The sequence below is a fragment of the Ovis aries genome, chromosome 3 (assembly GCF_016772045.2).
Source record: "Ovis aries strain OAR_USU_Benz2616 breed Rambouillet chromosome 3, ARS-UI_Ramb_v3.0, whole genome shotgun sequence".
Classification (NCBI taxonomy): domain Eukaryota; kingdom Metazoa; phylum Chordata; class Mammalia; order Artiodactyla; family Bovidae; genus Ovis; species Ovis aries.
The window spans coordinates 94,731,216-94,757,198 of NC_056056.1; the positions used below are offsets into that span (position 1 = coordinate 94,731,216).

The 25,983-nt window shown below is 37.6% G+C and overlaps 1 protein-coding gene across 2 annotated transcripts in view; it reads right to left on the reverse strand.

Annotated features, from left to right (window-relative positions):
- Positions 1 to 25,983, reverse strand: part of EXOC6B (exocyst complex component 6B) — a 708,301-nt gene that overhangs the window by 605,819 nt on the left and 76,499 nt on the right. For both annotated transcript variants that reach the window (XM_012173630.3, XM_060412346.1), the window contains 4 exons: positions 15,687 to 15,852; positions 3,357 to 3,404; positions 1,339 to 1,429; positions 1,183 to 1,228 (listed from right to left, as the gene is read on the reverse strand). In XM_012173630.3, coding sequence (XP_012029020.2) covers positions 1,183 to 1,228; positions 1,339 to 1,429; positions 3,357 to 3,404; positions 15,687 to 15,852 — 351 coding nt within the window. The remainder of the gene's footprint in view (positions 1 to 1,182; positions 1,229 to 1,338; positions 1,430 to 3,356; positions 3,405 to 15,686; positions 15,853 to 25,983) is intronic.

The window sequence follows — 25,983 nt, forward strand, 5'->3', positions numbered from 1 at the left end:
AATGTGTCAACTCTTCGCATCAGGTGGCCAAAGTACTGGAGTTTCAGCTTTAGCATCATTCCTTCCAAAGAAATCCCAGGGCTGATCTCCTTCAAAATGGACTGGTTGGATCTCCTTGCAGTCCAAGGGACTCTCAAGACTCTTCTCCAACACCACAGTTCAAAAGCATCAATTCTTTGGCGCTCAGCTTTCTTCACAGTCCAACTCTCACATTCATACATGACCACTGGAAAAACCATAGCCTTGACTAGACGGAACTTTGTTGGCAAAGTAATGTCTCTGCTCTTCAATGTGCTATCTAGGTTGGTCAAAACTTTTCTTCCAAGGAGTCAGAGTCTTTTAATTTCATGGCTGCAATCACCATCTGCAGTGATTTTGGAGCCCAGAAAAATAAAGTCTGACACTGTTTCCACTGTTTCCCCATCTATTTCCCATGAAGTGATGGGACCAGATGCCATGATCTTCGTTTTCTGAATGTTGAGCTTTAAGCTGACACAAGATTATCAGTGCTTAAATCTGTAGACTTTGAGTAAAGAAGAATAGTCTGCATAATGTGAGTGGGCTTCATTAAACCAGTTAAACGCCTTGATAGAAAAAAGACTAAATTCCCCAGAGGAAGATGGAATTTGGCCAGCAGACTGTCTTCAGACTCAGGCAATAGTATTCACTCTTCCCTGACACTAACTAGCCTACTAATCTACTAGGCAGATTTTGGAGTTGCCAGCCTCCATAATCATGTGAACCAATTTGCTAAAAAAAGAAAATCAATCTCTCTCTCTCTCTACACACACACACACACACACAGATATACACATTATTGGTTCTGTTTCAATGGAGAACCTCCAGAACCAGTAATTATTTTTTCTAAACCAAAGCATATTTCTGAAATTAACTATCATTAAAACAGTTATATGCTTTTCCCCTAAAAAACTGGGTCTTCTAAAAATCAAACTATGTGTAGTATTTTTTCTTAAACATAATACATGACAAAATACATCAGCATACCACTAGCATATGTAAATAATAACTCTCAGGATGAATCAATAGATATACAAAAGGCTAGAGAAGATGTCTTATGGACTTAGTTATTTTTGAAAGGTTATTCTAAATATGGACTTTTTAAAAGAATTCTAAATAACAAATTTTAGATAACACAAAGTATTCAATTTTAAAAAAACTTACCTTTTAGTTTTCATCTGGTCCCGCAGTTTACTATACATCTCCAGAACTTTAAAGAGAAGGGAAAAAGAGCACATTAGAATAATTTAGAGAAAGTGAAAGATTAATTAAAGCTAAAGAAACTGCATCAAGAATTCTACTCTATATCCAGTTTCTCACCTGGAAGACACAGCATTAATTTATCAACAGTGGCAGAAATATTTCTCTGTTGTAGCCGACACTGCTTCAGCTCTTCCATTGCTATCACCAGCTTGCCAAGAGGGAAAAAAAACTGAATTATGCCAACAGCTGTAAATAAAAAGCTTTCAGTCACATTTTCCACCCTATGTTCAATTCATCAGAACATCCCAGACAGTTTCATAGTAAGACCTCCAAGTGGACTAAGGAACTGCCTTTCTCAACCAGTAAAACATCCCTGCATGGTTTCCCCCTTTCTCCCCAAGATGCATACACACTACAATAGGAAAGGCTAGGTTAAATGAAACCTTAAAATTCAGGGGCTATCCAGGAAAAAAGAAAAGACTTGCAGATTTGCTCCAAACCCTATTCAGACTTTTCATGATTTATGATTTCATCAATCTAAGAAGATCCTATATTTCTTTCATCAGTGCCAGATGCCTAGAGGAAAACAGTCCTTCTTATACAGCTTCAAATGAATCTTGAAAATAATCTTTAACTAAATCTCTATTTTAATAGAGAATAAACCACACACTTAGAAGTTGTGGCTTTTCCAAGAATTCCAGTTTAGTGAAGTACTTATGCAGTACTTATTTTCTCATAGAGTTTTAAAAAGTCTTCCATCTGAAGCGATAGACAATACAACTAGAAGAAACTGTGCTCTTTGCAAAAACTTAAAATATGAGAGACAAACTTTTAAAAAGCAATAACCTATATGGCCTCTTATAGAATTCATCCCATATCCATACCTAAAAATGTTAGCTACTTAAATACTATGTTCCCCCCCAAAAAAAAGAGAGAGAGAGAAGTGGTCATGATTAAGTTACTGATAAGACAATCAAAGGCTAATCTTAAAGATTATTAAACATTAAATAAGTATTAGGCAATAAGGAAGGTACATGATACAGACAACATTAATTGACTGTAAGTCAGAAAACTTGGATATTAGTCTCAGCCATATCAATTACTATGTAAACTTTTGTAAATCATCTGTTTTATTTTCCTAGTCAATAAAATACTGGTCCTAATTTTGTCATAGGTCGGCCATGAGGATTAAGTGAGAAAATGGACATCAAATGATCTTATAAACTATGATTTAAACGGTGAATATATCAATTAATAGAATCAATGATTCACTTTTTTAACAAATACTTATGGCATATTCATGTTGTGCCAGTCACTGTTTAGGCAGGTAGAGGGGATAGGCAGTGTATTTTAAAAAAAAATCCTGACTTTGCTTAATTTCTACTAGAAGGAGACCAAAAAAACAAACATATAAGGAAAACTATATAATATCAGAGCATGATAGGGGCAATGGAGAAAAATTAAGCAGGAAAGGTAAAAAGAAAATAAAAGGTGAAAGTGAGACTGCAATTCTAAATAAGTTGGTTAGTAAAGGCGTCACTGCTGCTGCTGCTAAGTCACTTCAGTCGTGTCTGACTCTGTGCAACCCCATAGACGGCAGCCCACCAGGCTCCCCCGTCCCTGGGATTCTCTAGGCAAGAACACTGGAGTGGGTTGCCATTTCCTTCTCCAATGCATGAGAGTGAAAAGTCAAAGTGAAGTCGCTCAGTCGTGTCTGACTCTTAGCGACCCCATGGACTGCAGCCTACCAGGCTCCTCCGTCCATGGGATTTTCCAGGCAAAAGTATTGGAGAGAGGTGCCATTGCCTTCTCCAAAGGCCTCATTAGGAGGTAACATATCAGCAAATATCTGAAGTGCATAAACACTGGAGAAAGAAGATTCTAGGCAGAGGAAACAGCATTGGCCATATGACTACTCAAGTCATTTAAAAATACAACTAAGGAAGGCTACATACTCTCATTAAGCTTTCTAGTGATTATATTCATTTACTTCAGACAAACATGAGAAGCAATGATAATGTCCAAGTTCTTCCAACATGCAGCTTATGGTCTCAAACCACTAAATCAGGAACACAGTCATCAAAGAGAATGACAGGAAACAGAGAAGATTTTTTCAAAAGGTAAACTGGTCTTACTTCCTTTCCCTCATGTTGCAGTTTTCTATTAGTATCCGTCACTTGATTCTGTGGAGAGAAGACAATTTAAACTTATAATAAATACCTAGACAATAGTTTGATTAAGATGAAGATTTTAAATGCAAAGATTTAGTGTAAGTATTCAGATTGTTTCCATATTTCACCACATTTTTGTTTAGTTGTATTCTCCTAGGATTAAACTGTATTAACTTTTCTACTCAACATCTATATGACTTTTTGAACAATAAAAAAAAATTACTAAAAAATATGTTCAGTTTGCAATAGTACAAACTAATATAACACAACTAAAGATCACACTTTCATTTGAAATGGAAAGAAAAACTATAATAGAAAAAATAACACACAAAGAACCTTGCTGCTGCTAAGTCACTTCAGTCATGTCCAATTTTGTGTGACCCCATAAACAGCAGCCCACCAGGATCCCCCGTTCCTGGGATTCTCCAGGCAAGAACACTGGAGTGGGACAAAGAACCTTACTTGAGCATAAACTGAACTGTTTAACTCAGGGAGTTTGAGTAAACTCCGGGAGTTGGTGATGGACAGGGAGGCCTGGCATGCCGCAGTCCATGTGGTCGCAAAGAGTCAGACAGGACGGAGCAACTAAACTGAACTGAACTAAACTCAGGTCGAATATTTCTACTTATAATCTAATTTTAGAAAACATTTTATCTTAATTTCTTGGATCATTAATTCTTGATAGCTCCTAACATTTCCATAGTCCCTCTTTTCTAAATTAATTTATCCATCAGATAGTAAAAAAATCAGGTAAACAAGCTTTAAATTTACATAGAATTCATAATTAAAGTGAATTGGCACAACTCATTTTGGTAGCCACTCTTGAGGAATCAGTAGATATAAAAATTAAGTTTATAGAGTAATAACTTCCCCACCTTCTTAAACATTATCAAAACATGAGCAATATTAACTCCTAAAGCTTTCTTTAATAGAGGCTACCTATACTTCCACCAATTCTAAATTGGTGGAATCTAAATCTCTCCTTACTAAGATACTTCCTTAACCCAGCATTTTCTATTATGTCCCTCAGAATGCCAACAAATTTTAATTAATAGATACTCTGCACTCTGTATACACACAAACATAGACACACACACATAATATATATGGGAAATAATACTAAAAAGGTTCGTTTACTGGGAACTTCTGAAGCATTTAATATTCTATAGTACTATAAATGCCTAAGGAGATATCACACAGTGTTTTCCAACTTATTTTATGCCGTATCCTTTCACTGAGGATCATCTTAGGAAATCAGTTTTTTAGGAACACACCTTTGAAAATTTTGCCCAAAACTATACACTATACCTAGACTATCATTTTCTGAGCAGATTACCACATGCACTGTCACTGAAGCAAAAATGCAATCATATACATACATAAATGAATGGATGTTTCTATGTTCTAATATGTTTCTATGTTCATTTGCAAAATTAGGAGGCAAGCTGGATTTGGCCTGGAAGACATACGTTGCTGATTCTTGGTCTAGAATAAGTGAGACTGAAGAGCTTATTATTCAAACCAATAAATGGATGTTATTCAAAAATGGGATTAATATCAGTTCAATATAAGAAAAAGCTTTTAAACAATGTGAATAAAAGTGGTGTGGGCAGCCCCTGAGTGATTATTATTTAAGAATGATTAGATTTTTTTCATGTAAACAGGAGATCTCATAAAATTCAACCTTCCATAAATACTACTAATTTCAGTATCACACTCTCTACTAGAATGCCTTGTTTACTTTATAAAGATATTTCTGAAACTTTTTTTTTAACCTCAAACTCATTGTAAGAAATATATTTTACATTGCAACCTGGTATGCAAGTATAGGGAATACACACACACATAGAGAGAAACAAAGTTTTCAAGAAACAATTTTGTCTTACTGCATGTAATACATTTTATTGTTCCCTTTTCCATTTTATTTCAATTTTTATTAAAAATACTGATTCTGGCCCACTAAACCAATTTCACGCAAATCAGAATTCTAAACACCCACAGGAGCCTAATCAAAGCTTCTGACAGAAAGATAATTACTATTTTAATACAATTTGAACATAACAATGAGAGGACATCTACACAGCTATCTAGGGGTTCAAGATGGCTGCGTGTAAGAACATGTGTTCATCTCCTCCTGTGAGAGCATCAAAATCACAACTAGCTGTTGAACAATCATTGACAGGAGGATGCTGGAACGGACCACAGAAGATACCTTACATCCAAAGACAAAGGAGAAGCTGCAACAAGACAGTAGAAGGAATGTGATCATTATAAAATCAAATCCCATACCCACCGGGTGGGCCACCCACAAACTGGAGAACAATAATACAAGCCCCACATCAAGCTTCCCAGCCAGGGGACCCAGCAAAGGGACTAGAAATCCCCCTAGAATCTGACTGTGAAGGCCAGTGGGATTTGATTACAGGACTTCCACAGGACTCTGGGAAACAGAGACACCGACTTGGGGGCCATAAACAAAATCTTGAGCACACCAGGACCCACGGGAAAGGAGCAGTGACCCTCTACAGGAGACTGAACCAGACCTACTTAGTGTTGGAGGGTCTCCTATGGAGGTATGGGTCAACAGTGGCTGGCCACAGGCACTGGCAACAGTAGTCCTGGGAGGTGCCCCTTGGTGAGCTTTCTTTGAGGTTATCATTAACCCTACCATAGAACCTATAGACCCCAGGGCTGGGTTGCCACAGGCCAAACAACTAACAAAGAGGGAGTGCAATACCCTACCCATAAGCAGACAACTGGATTACTTGTTTTTTTCTTAATTTAAGTCCTCATTAAATTTGTTACAATATTGCTTCTGCTTTTTATGATCTGGTTTCTTGGCCATAGGGCATATGGGATCTTAGCTCCACGACGAGGGATCAAACCTGCACCCTGTGCATTGGAAGGCGAAGTGTTAACCACTGGACCAGCAGGGAAGTCCCCAGATTAGTTTTACTAAGCACAACCCTGCCCACCAGAGCAAGATCCAGTTTTTCCCACCACCAGTCCTTCCCATCAGGAAGCTTACACAAGCCTCTTAGCCTTATCCACCAGGGAGCAGACAGAAGAAGCAAGGAAAACTCCAATCCTGCAACCACCAGAAGAAAAACCACATAACAGAAAGTTAATCAAAGTGAAAATGCAGCCAAGTGTGTCCCAGATGAAGGGACAGGATAAAATCACAGGAAGACAACTAAAAGGGGGGGAAATAAGCACCTTCCAGAAAAAGAATTCAGAATAATGATAGTGAAAATGATCCAAGATCTTGGAAAAAGAATGAAGATATAAGAAATGTTCACCAAAGACCAAGTATAACTAAAGAACAAACAGAGATGAACAATACAGTGGAAGGAATCAATAGCAGAACAACAGGCAGAAGAAGAGGAAATTGGTCTAGAAGACAGAATGGTGGCTCTCACTGCCACAAAACAGAATACAGAAAAAAGAACAACAACAACAAAAAAATGAAGACAGTCAAAGAGACCTCTGGGACAACATTAAACACACCAACATTCATATTATAAGGGTCCCAAAAGGAGAAGAGAGGAAGCATCTGAGAAAATGTCTAAAATGATAACAGCTGAAATTTTTCCTAACATGGAAAAGGAGAAATTCAACCTAGTCCAGGAAGAACAGAGACTTGCCGGCAGGGTAAACCCAAGGAGGAACACACTAAGACACATAGCAATAAAAATAACAAAAATTAAATACAAGGGGAAAATGAAAAATGACATACAAAGGAATTCCCATAAGGTTATCAGCTGATTTCTCAATAGAAATCAGAAGGGAATGGCATGATATAAAATGCAAAAGGAACAAGGCAGAAGGGAACAGCAGGATATAAAATGAGAAAGAGACTCCTCTAAGGAGAAAAAACAAGAGAAGGAAAAGACCTACAAAAAATAAACTCAAAACAATTTGGAAAAGAGCAATAGGATCATATATATCGATGGTTACCTTAAATGTAAATGGATTAAATGCACCACCAAAAAACACAGACTGGCTGGGTAGATGAAAACACCTGGAAGTATGCACATCCATTTGGAAGTATGCACTTTCAATTACCACATCACTCTATTTAACCCCTCAAATTGTATGTAAGTATTTTATATCGTTAGGTTAATCATGTTGCCATTATAGCTTGCAATTGTAAATTATCTTTTATTTTTTATCTGGCTATTGATCATGAAAACTGATAAAATATTTTTTACTACTGTGATTATGTAACTATTATTCATTTTAACACCATTGTATCATGACTGGTCAACAGAAAATAATAAATTCTGTATCACTGAAACTACCATTTAATAGAAAAACCTGCAATCACTTTTTAAAATCCAGATACATATTAGAATTATCTTGAAATATTTTGTAAAATACAAATGCCAAGGAATTGTTTTTTTTAACAAAGCTTCAGATGTGAGTCTAATAAACAGCCCTATTTAAAAATAACTGTACTACAGTATGACTTTTTACTTTTATCTAGTTTGTTTCACTTTTTCTATTTCATAATCAGTGCTCCCATTTTATTTAAATGCACTCAAAAAAGGCTTGAGAAAGAACAACAAAAAATAAGAGGGAGAAACTGGAAAGCATTTAAACAAAATGGAAGCACTGAACATGAAATAGAAAAAGTGAAATATGTATAATATATATATTTTAGAAACTTATGAATTTTTGCTTAAATTTATGACATTTTGGTTCTAGTTGTTTGCTTAAGCATGAATGGAATCCTAGATTTCTAACTTATATTCACTCAAAATTTTGATATAGTTCCACTTACTCTCACATCTAGTATTACTGCTAAAAGTCTATAAAGTTTATTATCTTTGTGATGTTTTTTTCAATTTGAATGAGGCTTGACATTTTCAGTCCAATTCTGAGAATATAAAGAAATAGTATGATACAAAAAAAAAAAAACAGAAAATTAACATGTGATACAGTATTATTAACTGAAGCAAAGATTTTATTCAAATTTCACAAAATTTTATGCGTGTCCATTTTTTTTTTCATAACTTATTCAAGATTCCACATTGAAGTTGCACAGAGCAGCAAAATCTGATAAATTATCCTTTCATTTTTATTCCTTTTATTTTTATTCTATTATAAACATTTTCTAATTTTCCTTGTTATGGCTTCTTAGATACATCCATCACTTACACATGCACATTTAATTTCCAAATACATGTTTTTTTAAGCATCATTCATATTAATTTCTCATTTTCATATTAATTTCTCACTTAAATGATTCCTTCTTTACAGTCACCCTCTGTGTTTTTTCAGTCTTTTAACTTTATTGAAACTAACAGACGCTTGCTCCTTAGAAGAAAAGGTATGACCAACCTAGACAGCATATTCAAAAGCAGAGACATTACTTTGCCAACAAAGGTCCATCTAGTCAAACCTTTGGTTTTTCCAGTAGTCATGTACAGATGTGACAGTTGGACTATAAAGAAAGTTGAGTGCTGAAGAATTGATGCTTTTGAACTGTGGTGTTGGAGAAGGCTCTTGAGAGTCCCTTGGACTGCAAGATCAAACCAGTCCATCCTAAAGGAAACCAGTCCTGAATATTCGCTGGAACGACTGATGCTCAAACTGAAGATCCAATACTTTGGCCACGTGATGGGAAGAACTGACTCATTGGAAAAGACCCTGATGCTGGGAAAAATTGAGGGCAGGAGGAGAAGGGGACGACAGAGAATGAGATGGTTGGATGGCATCACCGATTCAATGGACATGAGTTTGAGTAAGCTCTGGGAGTTGTTGATGGACAGGGAAACCTGGCGTGCTGCGATTCATGGGGTCGCAAAAAGTCAGACGCAACTGAGCAACTGAACTGAACTTTATTGAGGCTTTCAATGGCTAAGTCAAGATCTCTCTTGGTAAATGTCACATTACACTTGAAAATATGTGGGATATTTTCGAGTACCTTTTGGAATTGATTTCTAACATAATTCAACTGCGATAAGAGAACAGATTCTGTGTGATTCCAATACCTAAAGACCACGAAATTTTTTCACTTTCTTTGGCATTTGCACGTGTGTGCTCAGTCATGTCCAACTCTTTGGGACCCTAGGGACTGTAGCCCATCAGGATCCTCTGTCCATGGGCTTCCTAGACAAGAATACTGGAGTAGGTTGCCATTTCTTCCTCCAGGAGATTGATCCCAACACAGAGATCAACCCGAGTCTCCTGTGTCTCCTGCATTAGCTGGCAGATTCTTTACCGAGCCACCTAGGAAGCCCTATTTTATGTCTCTGGATATGTTTCAGTGTCTCCTGCTTTACAGTCTATGGGAACTTGAATAGAATTTGTATCCTGCTATTGTGTGAAAACTGTATAAATCTTAATTATGTTGAATTGGTTCATACTGCTTTTCAGGTTACTGTATTCTACTTTTCTGCTTATTCATGCTATGAATTCCTGAAAGTTTGATATTAAAACTCCAATTAAAAATCTTAAATTATCTACTTAAAACAGAATTGTAATATATACTGGAACTATATGTAACTTTGTTCTATGTTTTCCAAGTCATCTGAAAAGCATTACCATACTTTAGGAATTTTAAAAAAAATTTTAAAACCTCTTTGATGGATTTTAAATAATTAAGATATAAATAAATGTAGAAACATACCATGTTTATTTCAATAAAGGCTACTATATTCTGTTTGTCTAGAATGCTACTTCTTGATTCAGAGAACATATGATATATGTATATATTTATACATACCTACACACATACATACACACACACACACACACACACACGGAGTGAATCAAAAAAAAAATAACTGGCATTCTAGAGAACACAGAAATTTCATTGCTATGTTCAAATAATACTGATAGTAGGTAATATTCAACCTTTTCCATTTTCTAAACTTTTTCCTAAAGTTCAAGAATTTTCACAGGCTCCTCACACAAGCTGAAAGGATGACCCTAGGGCAGTCTCCCATGTGTTAACAGAGAACATTATGGGTAATATTCAAGTACTCCACTACATGACTACTTCAGTAACCAGAGACACAGCACCCTTTGCCTATCATGAACTAAGCACCCGAGGAAGAGAGAGAGGTTTTCGAACACAGGCATCAAGAACAGCACAAGGTGAGGGTGGATGGGAAGCTGGGAAGCTCAGTGAGGACAAACAGCACATACAACTCCTGGCAGAAGCTCCGTATCTTTGTTTTCACATATTTCAGATACTTCTGTCCACTTGAGGCTTTTCAGTCCCCTAAAATTCAGTATAACTTTTTAAATAGAACCGAATTGTTCATATTTTTTAATCTGTTTTTATACATTAAGCAAACGTTCTCCTATCAGATATCCTTCTGCAGTAATGTAGTTTCTTACTCTTTTAAATGGATATACCATGCTTTATTTTACTAATCCTCTAGCACATGACTTTCAGGGACATTTTAAAGTTTTAGCCATCAAAAAAAAAAATCACATGCACATCATTGTACATGCACCTGTAGCTTTAGAATAAATGAAAACTATGTTTTCATTTGTTGCTGTTTGCAGTTTTCAGTTGTTGTTCAGTCATCAAGTCATGTCCAACTCTTTACGACCCCATGAACTGCAGTATGCCAGGCCTCCCTGTCCCTCACCATCTCTCAGAGTTCACGCAAGTTCATGTCCACTGAATCGGTGATGCCATCCAACCATCTCATCCTCTGTTGCCCTCTTCTCCTTCTGCCTTCAATCTTTCCCAGCATCAGGTCTTTTTTAGTGAGTCTGCTGATAGCATCAGGTGGCCCAGGCATTAACACCAGTTCTTTCAATGAGTATTCAGGCTTGATTTCCTTTAGGACTGACTAGTTCGATCTCCTTGTGGTCCAAGGGACTCTCAAGAGTCTTCTCCAGCACCACAGCTTGAAAGCATCAATTCTTTGGTGCTCTGGTTTCTTAATGGTCCATCTCTCACATCAGTACATGACTACTGGAAAGACCATAGCCTTGACTATATGGACCTTTGTCAGCAAAGTGATGTCTTTGCTTTTTAACACACTGTCTAGGACTGTCATAGTTTCCTTCCAAGAAGCAATCGTCTTCAAATTTCATGATTGCAGTCACCATCCGCAGTGATTTTAAAGCCCAAAAGAGGAAATCTGTCACCGCTTCCACGTTTTCCACTTCTATTTGCCATGAAGTGATGGAGTCAGATGCCATGATCTTCGTTTTTTTAATATTGAGTTTTAAGCTGGCTTCTTCACTCTCCTCTTTCACCTTCATCAAGAGGCTCTTTAGTTCCTCTTCACCTTCCACCATTAAAGTGGTATCATCTGCATATCTGAGATTGTTGATATTTCTCCTGGCAGTTTTGATTCCAGCCTGTAACTCATCCAACCCAACATTTCACATAATGTGTTCTGAATATAAGTTAAATAAACAGGGTGACAATATACAGACTTGTCGCACTCTTTCTCGATTCTGAACCAGTCAGTTGTTCCATATAAGGTCCTAACTGATGCTTCTCAACTCACAAACACGTTTCTCAGGAGACAGGTGAGATGGTCTGGTATTCTCATATCTTTAAGAGTTTCCCAGTTTGCTATGATTCACATAGTCAAAGGCTTTAGCAGTCAATGAATCAGAAACAGAAGTTTTTTTCTGGAATTCCCTTGCTTTCTCTGTGATTTAGTTGGCAATGTGATCCCTGTTTCTCTGCCTTTACTAAACCCAGCTTGGACATCTAGAAGTTCTTGATTCAAGTACTGCTGAAGCCTGGCTTGAAAGATTTTGAGCATAACCTTACTAGCATGGGAAGTGAATGCAACTGTCCAGTAATTTGAACATTCTTTAGTACTGCCCTTCTTGGGAATTGGGATGAATATTGGCCTTTTCCAGTCATGTGGCCACTGCTGGTATTTCCAAATTTGCTGACATATTGAATGCAGCACTTTAATAGCATCACCTTTTAGGATTTTAAATAGCTCAGTGGGAATTCCATCACGTCCACTAGCTTTATTGGCAGCAGTGCTTCCTAAGGCCCACTTGACTTCACATTCCAGGATATCTGGCTCCGAGTGAGAGACTACACCATTGTGGTTATCTGGGTCATTAAGACCTTTTTTGTACAGTTCTTCTGTGTATTCCTGCCATCTCTTCTTGATCTCTTCTGCTTCTACTAGGTCTTAACCTTTTCTGTCCTTTATAATGCCTATCTTTGCATTGAAATTTTCCTGTGATATTGCTAGTTTCTTCAAGAGACCTCTAATCTTTTCCCTTCTGTTGTTTTCTTCTGTTTCTCTTCAATGTTCATTGAATAAGGCCTTCCTGTCTCTCCCTGCTATTCTCTGGAACTCTGCATTCAGTTGGTTATACCTTTCCCTTTCTTCCTCGCCTTAAGCTACTCTTCTTTCCTCAGCCATTTGTAAAACCTCGTCAAACAACCACTTTGCCTCCTTCCAGTACCTCTTGTATATTAGGAAGCTCTGTCCACAGTTCTTCAGGAACTCTGTCTACCAGATCTACCAGATCTATTTGTAACCTCCTTATAATCATAGGGGGCTTCCCTGGTGGCTCAGTGGTTAAAGCGTCTGCCTGCAATGCGGGAGACCCAGGTTCAGTCCCTCAGTCGGGAAGATCCCCTGGAGAAGGAAATGGCAACCCACTCCAGTATTCTTGCCTGGAGAATGCCTGGTGGGCTACAGTCCATGGGGTCGCAAAGAGTCGGACACAACTAAGTGACTTAACTTTAACTATAATCATAGGGGGTTTTATTTAGATCATACCTGACTGACCTAGTGGTTTCCCCACTTTCCTTAGGTTAAGCCTGAATTTTGCTATAAGGACTTGATGATCTGTTCCACAGTCGGTTCCAGGTCTTGTTTTTCCTGACTACAGAGCGTCAGAGTGTCTCCATCTTTGGCTGCAATGAACGCAATCAATCTGATTTTGGTATTGATCATGTGGTGATATCCATGCGTAAAGTCTTCTTTTGTGTTGTTGAAAAAGGGTGTTTGCTATCATCAGTGTATTCTCTTGGCAAAATTCTGCTAGCCTTTGTCCTGCTTCATTTTGTACTCCAATGCCAAACTTGCCTGTTACTACAGGTATCTCTTAACTTCCTACTTTTGCATTCCAATCCCCTATGATGAATAGGACATGTTTTTTGGTGTTTGTTCTAGGAGGTCTTCTAGGTCTTCACAGAACTGATCAACTTCAGCTTCTTTGGCATCGGTGGCTGGGCACAGACTTAAGATTACTTTGATGTTGAATGGTTTGCTTTAGAAATGAACCAAGATCATTCTGCTGTTTTTGAGGTTGCAACCAAGTACTGCCATTCAGTCTCTTTTGTTGACTATGAGGGCTACTCCATATCTTCTAAGGGATTCTTGCTCACAGTAGTAGGTATAATAATGGTCATCTGAATTAAATTCTCCCTTTCTCGTCCATTTTAGTTCACTGATTCCTAATATGTTGATGTTTACTCTTGCCATCTCCTGCTTGACCACATCCAATTTACCTTGATTCATGGACCTAACACTCCAGCTTCCTCTGCAATACTGTTCTTTATAGCATCAGATTTTACTTTCATTACCAGACATATCCACAAGTGAGCATCTTTCCGCTTTGGCCCAGCTGCTTCATTCTTTCTGGAGCTATGAGAAATTGCCCTCTGCTCTTCCCCAGTAGCATATTGGACACCTTCCGACCTAGGGTGCTCATCTTTTGGTTTCATATCTTTTTACCTTTTTATACAGTTCATGGGGTTCTCATAGCAGGAGTACTGGAGTGCTTTGCCGTTCTCTCCTCCAGAGGACTACATTTTGTCAGAACTCTCTAATATGACTTGTCCATCTTGGGTGGTCCTGCACAGCAAGGCTCATAGCTTCACTGAGTTATACAAGCCCCTTCATCATGATAAGGCAGTGATCCATGAGAAGTTTTCAGTACTGATACATAAAACTGCTCCCCTTAAAAGCTGTAACAGTCTCCACTCCAACCAGGCATTCTCCAGTTGACAAGTATCATCTCCAACTTTAATTAACATTTGTTTCATTTTTGTTATTTTATTAGGTGGCACTTTATTGTTTAAATTTGTATTTAATTATTTCCAATATGTAGAATTCCCTTCTATTTCTTTGTATGTAAACTGTACATTAAGAAACATTTCTGTTTTCTATTAGTGTTCATATTTTTCCTATTAATTTATAAAGATCTTTTCTGTTAGGATATCAATCATTTGTCATATGTATTTGTAAATATTTTATCTATTACTTATCTTTATACTGTTAACTTGTATGTAGAAAGTTCTTTCACTGTACTATCATTGTATGTATCAATATTTTCTCTCTAGCTTAGGAATTGTGTTTAGAAATGCATTCCTCACTCTCCAAAATCACATAAATATTCACTTATTTTTTCTATTTGTTTCTTTATGGTTTTATTTTTTACATTTAACTTTTTAATTCACCTGAAATTAAATTTGGTAAACTGACTGGGAAATTAATTTAATTTCAATTATAATAGTTAAGCATTAAAGAACATTAACAACAAATAAGAAGATTTGCTATTTTTGAATGGTAGAGTAAAGAAAGCCACTGAGAAGGGTAAAAAAGAGAGATTTAATTTTCTTTGTAACATTATATTTCTTATGATGACTAAATAGTTGTTATACATGTCCATAGATTCCTATTTGAAACCTTGCAGACCCACTGTGATTTGGACTTCAGAATTTGGGTGATTTTATAGAGCCAATATTGTTTATTTCATAATACCCCCCAAAAGGCACTAAGACAGCATCCCATAATCAAATATAGTAGTACTTCTGTAGCAAAGTCAGTTACCCAAGATAAGGAAATTTGCTATGCCAGGGACAAAACCAATACAGCTACCCTCTCTCCTGAACCTGAGTTAGTCCTATCAAGAAAGAACTTCCATACTTTGGTAGAAGACCTTCCACAACTATCACAATGTTTTTTTCCTCTGCCTCAGATTGCCATGCCGCAAAGACTTCTGCAGCCATGGCTTGCAATTCTGTCATTCAATGGTGATGGGTTTTATCTAGCAAGGAAGTAGACAGATGACTTGAAGGATCAATTAAGTTTCTATCTGGAAGAAACTGATTCTTATTACTAGCTTTCATTCACATGTAGTTATCCTCAATAAATTTTAACTTAAAAGAGTATCCTTTTCAGCTAAAAGCTGTAATCCCAATTATCTATGTTTCAGTACAAATCCCTTTCTTACTATTCAAAAATCTTTACCACAAATATGGAACTGGTAATGCGGTCCCTACTCTTTTAACGTTAACCAAAACCCCAAGACAGAGAGAAAGAGTCTCCTTACTTTGAGTTTCTGGGCTTCTCCTCTCACTTTCAGCAGTTCTGTTATAGAGTCCACAAAGCCCTGATAATGAAAGTTGCACATTTTCTCAATTTCTCGGTCATGATTGCGGATGCGAGTTTCAAGCTTCTCCATGAATCGTCCATGTTCCTCACCATCATAGACAGACCTTTTACAAAAAAAAAAAAAAAAATGCCATGAAGATTACACACAGATTTATACCTAAGAAAGAGAAACAAAACCACAAACCCACAAGCAAATTTATTTGGAAATCAGATGTTTAAGTTACATAAACCACAGAGTAATTCAACTGTATTAATGTTGCCCCCATGCTTGATGAATTTTTTTTCGGAAAATCTAAAATTTTACTTCCTTATTTATTGAAAAATATTTAAGTGTTTGACAGTAATCATCATAGATTCTCATCATAAAAGGACTGCATTATAATTCCTCGGTACCTTTCTTTCTCAGTTAAACTAATCTAGAAAAACTTAATTTTGGAAAAACCCAACTATACATTTACTCCAAGATTATACTCAAGAAGCTGAGATTGCTAGAAAGAAATCACACAACTGTGCCGCTAAACTCAGTGCAGCTATATCTGATGACAAATTTAAATTGGGCAGCCAAACATCACTAGATAATAATATTAAAATTATCCCACCCAATACCACCACCAAAAAAAATCACATTGTAGTCTCTAAAATGTATGAAAACCTTACTTTTTCCACTCCTCAAATGTCCACCCTCTCTGTCACTTTCAGTTGTATTTCACAGAAATATATATATATGCTATCTATATATATGTATTATTTCATCTCCCCTCAACCAACCTGCTTACATTTAAAATTCCTATTCTGTCCACCCTCTTGTAACAATAAAAATCAAGTGTTTATCTATAGTCATTCTTGTTGTCTCTAAGAACTTTACTCCTGCAATTATCCCCTTTCATTCCTAACCTGAGTTATATATCTCGTCCACTCTACTAAATCATTCTCTGAATATATAAACATGACTTTATGAAATCCATCTTTACCTACTCATTTCCCTCCAGCCACCATCTTATGCTGCTGCTTCTCTTCCCAGCAAAATTTCTTTCTACCTCCTCACCTCCCAATAGTTAGCATTCATCTTACTGCACCTAATAGCAGCATTTGCTATGGTTTAATATATCTTCCTTCTGGAAACACTCTTTTCTCCAGACTTCAATGATGCCACACTAAGTGGTTTTCATCATCTTACTGGCATGCCTTCTTGATCTCCTTCCTGGACTCTTCCTACTCTGTTCTTTCTCTAAATATTCCAAACAGCTCTTCTCTTACCTAGCTGTGCTCTCTCACCAAGAAATGACAGCTGATCCCATGTCTTTAGGATATATACCATCTACTATAGTGCTAGACTTCCTAATCTATACCTTCAGTTCTGAGCACTGCCCTGAGCACCAGGCTCAAATGCCTAGCTACTATTTAACAACTCCAATTGGATTTTTTAAAATCATCTTGAATTTTAACATAGAAAAAAATCATCTATCACCAAACTATCTCCAATCCCAAACTTGATCCTCCGAAAAGCTCCCTACCACTCAGCTACCCAACACGGCTAATGGCATATCCAGTTGCCCAAGTCAAATATCCAAATCCAGGAATCACTCCCAATGCACCTCTTTCCATCAAACACCTCATCCAATCCACTAGTAAGTCCTAACAACTTAACCTCCAAAGCATATCTTAAAATTAACCACCATCCCACCATTTCCAATAAAAACCCTAGTCTAAACTTCTATCACTGGCTCACTGGACCAAAGCAATAGCCTCGTAAAACTCTCTATTCGGCACCCCTCACTCCCGCTACTTCTTGTCCCAAAGGAGATACTCCACACAGCAGTAAAAATGGCCTTTATGAAGCAGTAGTTCAGATGTTACCCTCTTGTTTGTGTTATTCAAGGGGCTTCCTTCATAGCTCAGTGGGTAAAGAATGTGCCTGCGATGCAGGAGACCTAGATTAGATTCCTGGGTCAGGGAGACCCTCTGGAGACGGGAATGGCAACCCACTCCAGTATTCTAACCTGGAGAATCCCATGGAGAGAGGAGCCTGGCAGGCTACAGTCCATGGAGTCGCAAGAGTCGGACTCTCCGATTCCTTCTCTTTACAAAAGGAATAAAAGTCATAAATCCTTATCATGGCCTATAACATTCCACATAATCTAGCCTCTGATTATTTCTCTAATGTTGTTTCTCCCTAAGTCACACCTCTAGCCTTGCCTTCCTCCATCCTCTATGCTCCTGCTACAGAGGATTTTTTTTTAGTCTCTTCCTGCCTCAAGCACTTTCTTTTTGCTTTTCATATGCTAATAACACTCATTCCCTATATCGTCAAACAATTTTCTCCTCCTCCTCATCCAGTTTGTTATCTTCCCCCCAACCCATCCCAATTAGATTGTAAGCTCCAGGGCAACAACTTCGTCTGCCATATTCACCTCTACCTCTAAACCAATGCCAGATAGGTAATAGGTAGTAAGTAAACACTCACTGACTAAATGAATGACTATTGTTGTCTCTGTTGTTTAGTCGCCCAGTCGTGTCCAACTCTTTGCAACCCCATGGACTGTAGCCCAAGAGGCTTCTCCACCCGTGGGATTTCCCAGGCAAGAACACTGAAGTGGATTGCCATTTCCTTCTCCAGGGGATCTCATGGACCCAGGAACTAAACCTGTGTCTCCTGCATCTCCTGCACTGGCAGGCAGATTCCTCACCACTAGTGCCACCTAGGAAGAACATTATCTCTACGAACTCTTAGATCTCTGACATTTATTCAACAAATATACTTTTGCTCATTACCAACATTATCTGGTTCTATAATCATTTAGGCTTCCCAGGTGGCACTAGTGGTAGAGAACCCGCCTGCCAATGCAAGAAATGCAAGTTCAATCCCTGGGCTGGGAAGATCCCCTGAAAGAGGGCATGGCAACCCACTCCAATATTCATGCCTGGAGAATCCCACAGACAGAGGAGCCTGGCAGGCTATGGTCCTTAGGGTCACAAAGAGTCAGACACAGCTGAAGCAACTGAGCACACACAGCACATCATTTGTAGGTACCAGATTACCATCCTGACTCAGCAAATCAGTTCCATTACCCAAAACTCAGCAGTAATCATAGAAGATAATACATATACAAGTTTGGATTACAGTAAAAATTCTGAACATTTATTTATTTATGAATAGATAAAAGGAAGAGATCTTCAAATAAATTATAAACAACCCCTACTTTGACAATTAAAACAATTAAAATGCCTAATAGAGCTATCTGTAACTAACCTCAAACAAGGTTTGAGTAACTAACCTCAAACAAGCCTAACTGTTCCCCCTCCAAAGGAAAGAAAAAGAAAGATTTCCATGTAAAGCCACCAGTGTTCCTGGCCATTTGAAGAAGAGAAATAACCAATGAAAATCCAACCATCTAAATGGAGTAAGAAGATTATTACTCAATATTGAGACAAGCCTCTTGGTTTCAAATTCAGTTATATCTTGACCCAACAATACTTTTAAGTAGTAAGTATACTTTCTTATACAATGTAAAACTTTCTATTGTTCTCCCTCCAAAAAGCTACATTAATATGCAAAAGACAACCTCAAGGAGAAGAAAATCTCAAAGTTAAGAAGTTCATAATTCATGTTAATAGTGCCTCCCTAGCTACCTGAAATTTCCATTTAAAAAAGTAAAAATGAAAGAAAGGTAAAGTGGATTTTAGCTGCCTTGACTGTGTGGCCTTGGTGTTTAGCCATGTGATTAACTAGGAGTTAATCTCTAGGACACTCAGCTTTCTCATTTAGGAAATAGGAAGCAATCAATTATAAATTCTTTTTAGCATCAGCCTAGCTCTAAATTTCTACAATTCAATTCCACTTTCAAGTCCAATCATAATAACGTAAACATCAAACATTTTTCAGAACAATGTAAACAGCTAATGTATTTTCTACATCCTTATCACTAGGGCCCCACCTGTTTCTCCTATTTTAGGACCTTTATGATTCTGCTGCTACTGCTGCTGCTAAGTCGCTTCAGTCGTGTCCGCCTCTGTGCGACCCCACAGACAGCAGCCCACCAGGCTCCGCCGTCCCTGGGATTTTCCAGGCAAGAACACTAGAGTGGGTTGCCATTTCCTTCTCCAATGCATGAAAGTGAAAAGTGAAAGTCATTGAGTCGTGTCCAACTTTCAGCGACCCCATGGACTGCAGCCCACCAGGCTCCTCTGTCCATGGGATTTTCCAGACAAGAGTACTGGAGTGGGGTGCCATTGCTTTCTCTGTTTATGAATCTAATACTCTCTTAATTATAATAATGTTGAATAATATGAAAGGCTTATATAGTGGATCTCCTGAGTATGCTGAGAACTTAAAAAGTTAGAATAAAATGTAAAACCTACACTTAAAACAGGAGTTTTGGACTGTGTTTAATTAACATGTGTTCCATGAGTACCCAAATGGAAAACCACAATTTCCATATTTTATGTGGATTTTGTGTGTATAGGAAGAAGCACATATATATAAGTTTTTAGGGAAATATCCATAGTTTTCATCTGGTTATCAAAGGGTTAAAAACCTAAAAGTTTGTTTCAAATTGCCTAACATAGGAAAAGGCAATTATAATTATAGTCAGTACCTAACAGTTCAACCTAAATCAGCATTTCACATATATCTCAGACTTAATGCTAACCAGCCATCAGATATAAAATGCTAAAAACAAAAATAACAAGCCTTAAATTCTGGAAAGGCCACAGATCTCCTGAAATTCACCTAATACTGGTAGTCAACATTGAACTTGAACCAAGAGTATTTCCCTTCCCTGCAATAAATGAATTAAAACTGGAGAAAGACTGCCATCTAGTGATGACCCATTTCTAACATTCTTTAAAATTTGATGTGACCAAGCAAAGGACTGCTTAAAAATCTAAAACTATATTCTATAATACTTGCTAGCCAAAGTCTTATAATTTGTTATTAAATGATATTGTATATGAAGTACTCTAATGTTTAAATGACCCTTTCTAATAGAAAGTAGAATCTTAAAAACAAAGTTCTATGCTTTTGACATGTGGGCCTTAGGTGTGTCATACTTAAACAAGACTACAAAATAAACTGCACCACGGGTTTAATTATTTGTGATGATCCAACAAATATTCTGGTGCCTAGTGAAAGTTAAACAAGAAGATATGCTTGGAAACTAGCAACTTTGTATAGCCTAAATTTTCATTCAACTTCATAAATACTGCCTTGCACAGTCATTTCCAAAAAAATCCCAAATAAACCACAGGCTTCTGCAAAAACTAAAATGTTTCATCTTAATGTCCATATCTGATACATACTTCTAAACACTGCACCTAAATTACAGAGTTTTTTTTAACTTATAAATAAAACATTTCAGGAATTCTATTCAACAAAAATATTTATTCCCAAGTACTGAATCATAAGAGGATTATATCCCTTGTGAAAGCCTGTATCAACTCCCACTCATTTGTCAAAAGCTAAAAATAAATACAATGTAATGAGCATACGTTATCTCATGTAAATCCTAGGCACCTTATAAATTAAACATTATTCTATTCTGAAGAACCTAAAATCCAAGAAGATGAAGTAACTTGCCAAGTCCACACTCCTAGAGAGTATTCTCTGTAGTACATCAGTCTGTCTCCTTTTACAGCAAAGGACAACAAGAAAGTCACATGGACCCCTAAAACATTAGAGCTGAAAGAGGTCTTGGAAATGGAATACAAAGCCTTTATTGTACAATGGAGGAAACTGAAATCAAGAAAAGTTAAACGCCTTAATCAAAATTACATTGCCTGTTACTGATACACCTGGGCCCAACTCCTCCCCCCTAAAAAAATGAAAAACTAACGCAATATGAAGCCTGACAATGCAATATGAAGCTTGGTTTTTAAAAAGACACACATACACACTTCTACTTTAAGATGAGTCAGTTGTCTATTAGCTGTGCCTACACAACAGCTATTCCATTCTTCTTCCTATTGGAAGAGTCCCAATTTGTTCTGGTATTTCACCTTTCTATCCTACTCCAAGAGGTGCGTGCACACATGCTTAGTCACTTCAATTATGTCCAATTCTTTTGCAACCCTATGGACTGCAGCCCGCCAGGCCCCTCTGTCCTGGGATTCTCCAGCCAAGAATACTGGAGTGGGTTGCCATGCTCTCCTCCAGGGGACCTTCCCAACTCAGGGATCGAACCAGTGTCCCCTGCATCTCCAGCATGACAGGCAGATTCTTTACCCACTGAGCCACCTGGGAAGCCCACTGCAGGAGGTAAAACTATTAATAATTTAGACCAGTACAATAATTTGATTCCCCTAGTCAGTGACCAATTAACAGATGACAAAACTCAACTCACTGATGAAGTAAAAGGAAGTTTGGGAGTGAGGATCCAAAGAAAGGCTTCTTTCCTTAAGGCTGCAGAAAGAGAAACTGCTTTTTCTACTTTGAAAATTGTTCTGTATACTACTTTGGGATGCAGCAACCATCCCGAGATGAGAGGAGATACTGCCAATAACTTGAAAATTCCAAAGAGGAAAGAAAACAACTGGGTCCTTAATGATGAACCTGGAATAGTCCTATCTCCAGTCTTCATGTTATGTGTGATAAGAAATGTTCTATTTTAAGGAAAACTTCCTATTTCTACTTTGTCTTAATAGTCTGCTACTTGAAAAGGAAAGTATCCTAAATGCTTACCACTGTTCATTCTTCAAAGGTAGCAGGCAAATCAAAGAAAACAACCAGCAGCCAAAGTCTAAATACGGCTAAGGAATCCTGTTGCCAGGACCTAGACTGCTCGTCCCCATTTTCTTTTAGTTAAGAGTTAACTCCCAATTCACTCGTCAAATCTCAGCTTGCACTTTTTTTCACTGGGAAACATTCTCTAAACATAGACTCTGTTATGTGTTTCTCTTTTGTTATTAATGCCATTTCAGAACTTGTTTAATTATATTCTGATTACCCATTCACTTGTCAATTTCCCCATACCAAAAGGTTAATCTCCTTGTTGGCTGAGACCGTGTCTTACCCATTTTATCTCCAGCTAATAGCACAGAGACTGGCATAGAGGAGACCCTCCATATATGCTAAAAACAGAAAAAGAGAAGGAACGGTAGGAAATTAAGATGTAGGTTTCTGATTGCCTCAAAGATAGATACAAAAGAGTACCATATCAAACAAAGTGTATCTGTTGAGATGTTTTCAGAACCAAAGAGAACTTCAAGACACAAAGGACTAAACATTTTGCTTTTGTTTTTGATTAATCCGAGAAAAAAATTCAGAGCTTGGTTTGTTCTTTTCTTTTTCTTATATATGTTTTTTAACTTCTGTCATGGTTTTAGTCATGAAACATTTTCTTCTCATTAAGCTCCATAAAAGCATCATTAGTATTTCTTGTTTATTCCAAAAGTTAAAAATAAAATGGAAAAACAGATCTGAGCATGATGTTGCAAGAGAAACTGCAGGAGGTCAAGAGGAGTTTAAAGTTCCTTCCCTTCCTTACTTCAGTTTGCCTATCAATTTAATTCAGACCTTACTAAGGTCATTTGAATGCCCTGATTGCAAAAGGTGAAAGAAGATCACTGTATATTATCATCAATGACAGGGGAAGGATATGCTAATAGATGAGGTCTAAGTTGAAGACCACAATCAAATGTTTTTGTACAGCCACAGGAGATCAAATACATTCAAATCCTTTTCCCACTCTTACAGATACCAAGGTATACAACTGGCTTCACCAAGACAGCCCATGCAACCAAAAGAAGTTGTGATGGAACTCTCCCGCAAGGCAGGAAGGAAACCCACTTTCATGAAAGCTATTTTCAAAGGGATAAAAACAGAGTGGAGAACTTTCAAATGGCACTTAGCCATAGAGCCTACTAAAAACCTGGTATTGGTTAAACAGCACAGGAAAATGGAGAAAGGGACCTTGTCACAAAACATCAGTCAAATCAACAACAGACTGTTAGGAAATAAACTAATGAAACCAGTTCAGTTCCGTTCCTCAGTTGTGTCCAACTCTTTGCAACTCCAGGACTGCAGCACGCCAGGCTTCCCTGTCCATCACCAACTCCCAGACTTGCTCAAACTCATGTCTATCGAGTTGGTGATGCCATCCAACCATCTCATCCTTTGTTGTCCCCTTCTCCTCCTGCCTTCAATCCTTCCCAGCACCAGGGTCTTTTCCAGTGAGTTAGTTCTTCACATCAGGTGGCCAAAGTACTGAAGCTTCAGCTTCAGCATCAGTCCTTCCAATGAATATTTCCTTTAGGATTGACTGGTTTGCTCTCCCTGCAGTCCAGGGGACTCTTCAGAGTCTTCTCCAACACCACAGCTCAAAAGCATCAATTCTTCAGCGCTCAACTTTCTTTATGGTCCAACTCTCACATCCCTACACGACTACTGGAAAAACCATAGCTTTGTCTGGATGGATCTTTCTTGGCAAAGTAATGTCTTTGCTTTTTAATATGCTGTCTAGGCTGGTCATATCTTCTCTTCCAAGGAGCAAGTGTCTTTTAATTTCATGGCTGTAGTCGCCATCTGCAGTGATTTTAGAGTCCAGGAAAATAAAGCCTGTAACTATGTCCATTGTTTCCCCATCTATTTGCCATGAAGTGAGGGAACAGATGACATGATCTTCATTTTTTGAATGTTGAGTTTTAAACCAACTTTTTCACTCTCCACTTTCACTTACATCAAGAGGCTCTTTAGTTCTTCTTTACTTTCTGCCATAAGGGTGGTGTCATCTGCATATCTGAGGTTATTGATATTTCTCCTGGCAATCTTGATTCCAGTTTGTGCTTCATCCAGCCCAGCATCTCACCTAATATACTCTGCACATAAGTTAAATAAGCAGTTAAACAATATATAGCCTTGAAACAAAAGCAAGGAAACTCCAAAGTAATGATACGAAGAATGTTCTAACTACTACCAGGATAATGTCACACTATTAGAACAAGTAATCAGCCCAAGTAACTGAAGACATAAAGGCACTACAGGATATCTTAGTGCCTTCATCTTGACCTCTGTATCAATTTGTATTAAGTGTAATAAGATCTATCCCATTGTAGTCTTCAGTGGTGGTCATAAAATCTGGCAGCTAAAAGTTAGATTTTAGATACTGCTGTCAAATGAAACAAATACTCCAACTATGGCCTGGTTATACCAATTGAATCTAAACTGGAAAACTGCTGAAAGTAGAGTGGTGATACAGTTGGTAGATACAGAGTTACAATTAACATCAGTAGATAAGCTCCAATTTCACTGCATGGAATTCAAAGTGTCAAATTTACCACTTAAACATGCAAAGTTGGAACTAAATAAAACTACTGACTCACTTACTGTCTACCACTACCACAATCATCTGGATTTAGGGTATATTAGTAAAACTCTTCCAGAGAAGGCAATGGCACCCCACTCCAGTACTCTTGCCTGGAAAATCCCATGGACGGAGGAGCCTGGTGGGCTGCAGTCCATGGGGTCGCTAAGAGTCGGACACGACTGAGCGACTTTACTTTGACTTTTCACTTTCATGCATTGGAGAAGGAAATGGCAAGCCACTCCAGTGTTCTTGCCTAGAGAATCCCAGGGATGGAGGAGCCTGGTGGGCTGCTGTCTAAGGGGTTGCACAGAGTCGGACACGACTGAAGCGACTTAGCAGCAGCAGCAGAAGTAAAACTCTTCAAGATCCTTTACAAAAGATTTAAGTATTTAAATAATTACTCTGAAGAGCTCTAAAAATATTTTAAAAGACTGCCTATTAATTGAAGAAATGATTCAGCTTCTCCACACTTAAAATTATCATTATGGTTTCAATGACAAAGATCATAAAGGTATTCATACAGAAAAGAAAACCAATGCAGGGTGGGTATTAGAAACACTTCAGTGAATAGTCCTGGTCTCCTTATGCATGTAGATTTAATCTGGGCCTAACAAAATTCAACCAACCAAGTTTCCCAGAAAAATTTGAAAATTTGAAAAATTCCATGATTTAGTGATTCTGGGAAAATTGGTTGGTTGAATTTTGTTAGGCCCACATTAATAAATCTGACATCATTTGTAAATATTTATTATACCTACATAGGTACACATCATATACACATATAGGTATATTACATAGTGTGTGTGCTATATGTATGAGTGTAGTCATACACCCACACACACACACACACACACACACACACACACACACACACTTTTCTGATTTTCTGAGAAAAGAACCTGACTTGGCAAAATAACATTCAATTCCTGGTTCAAT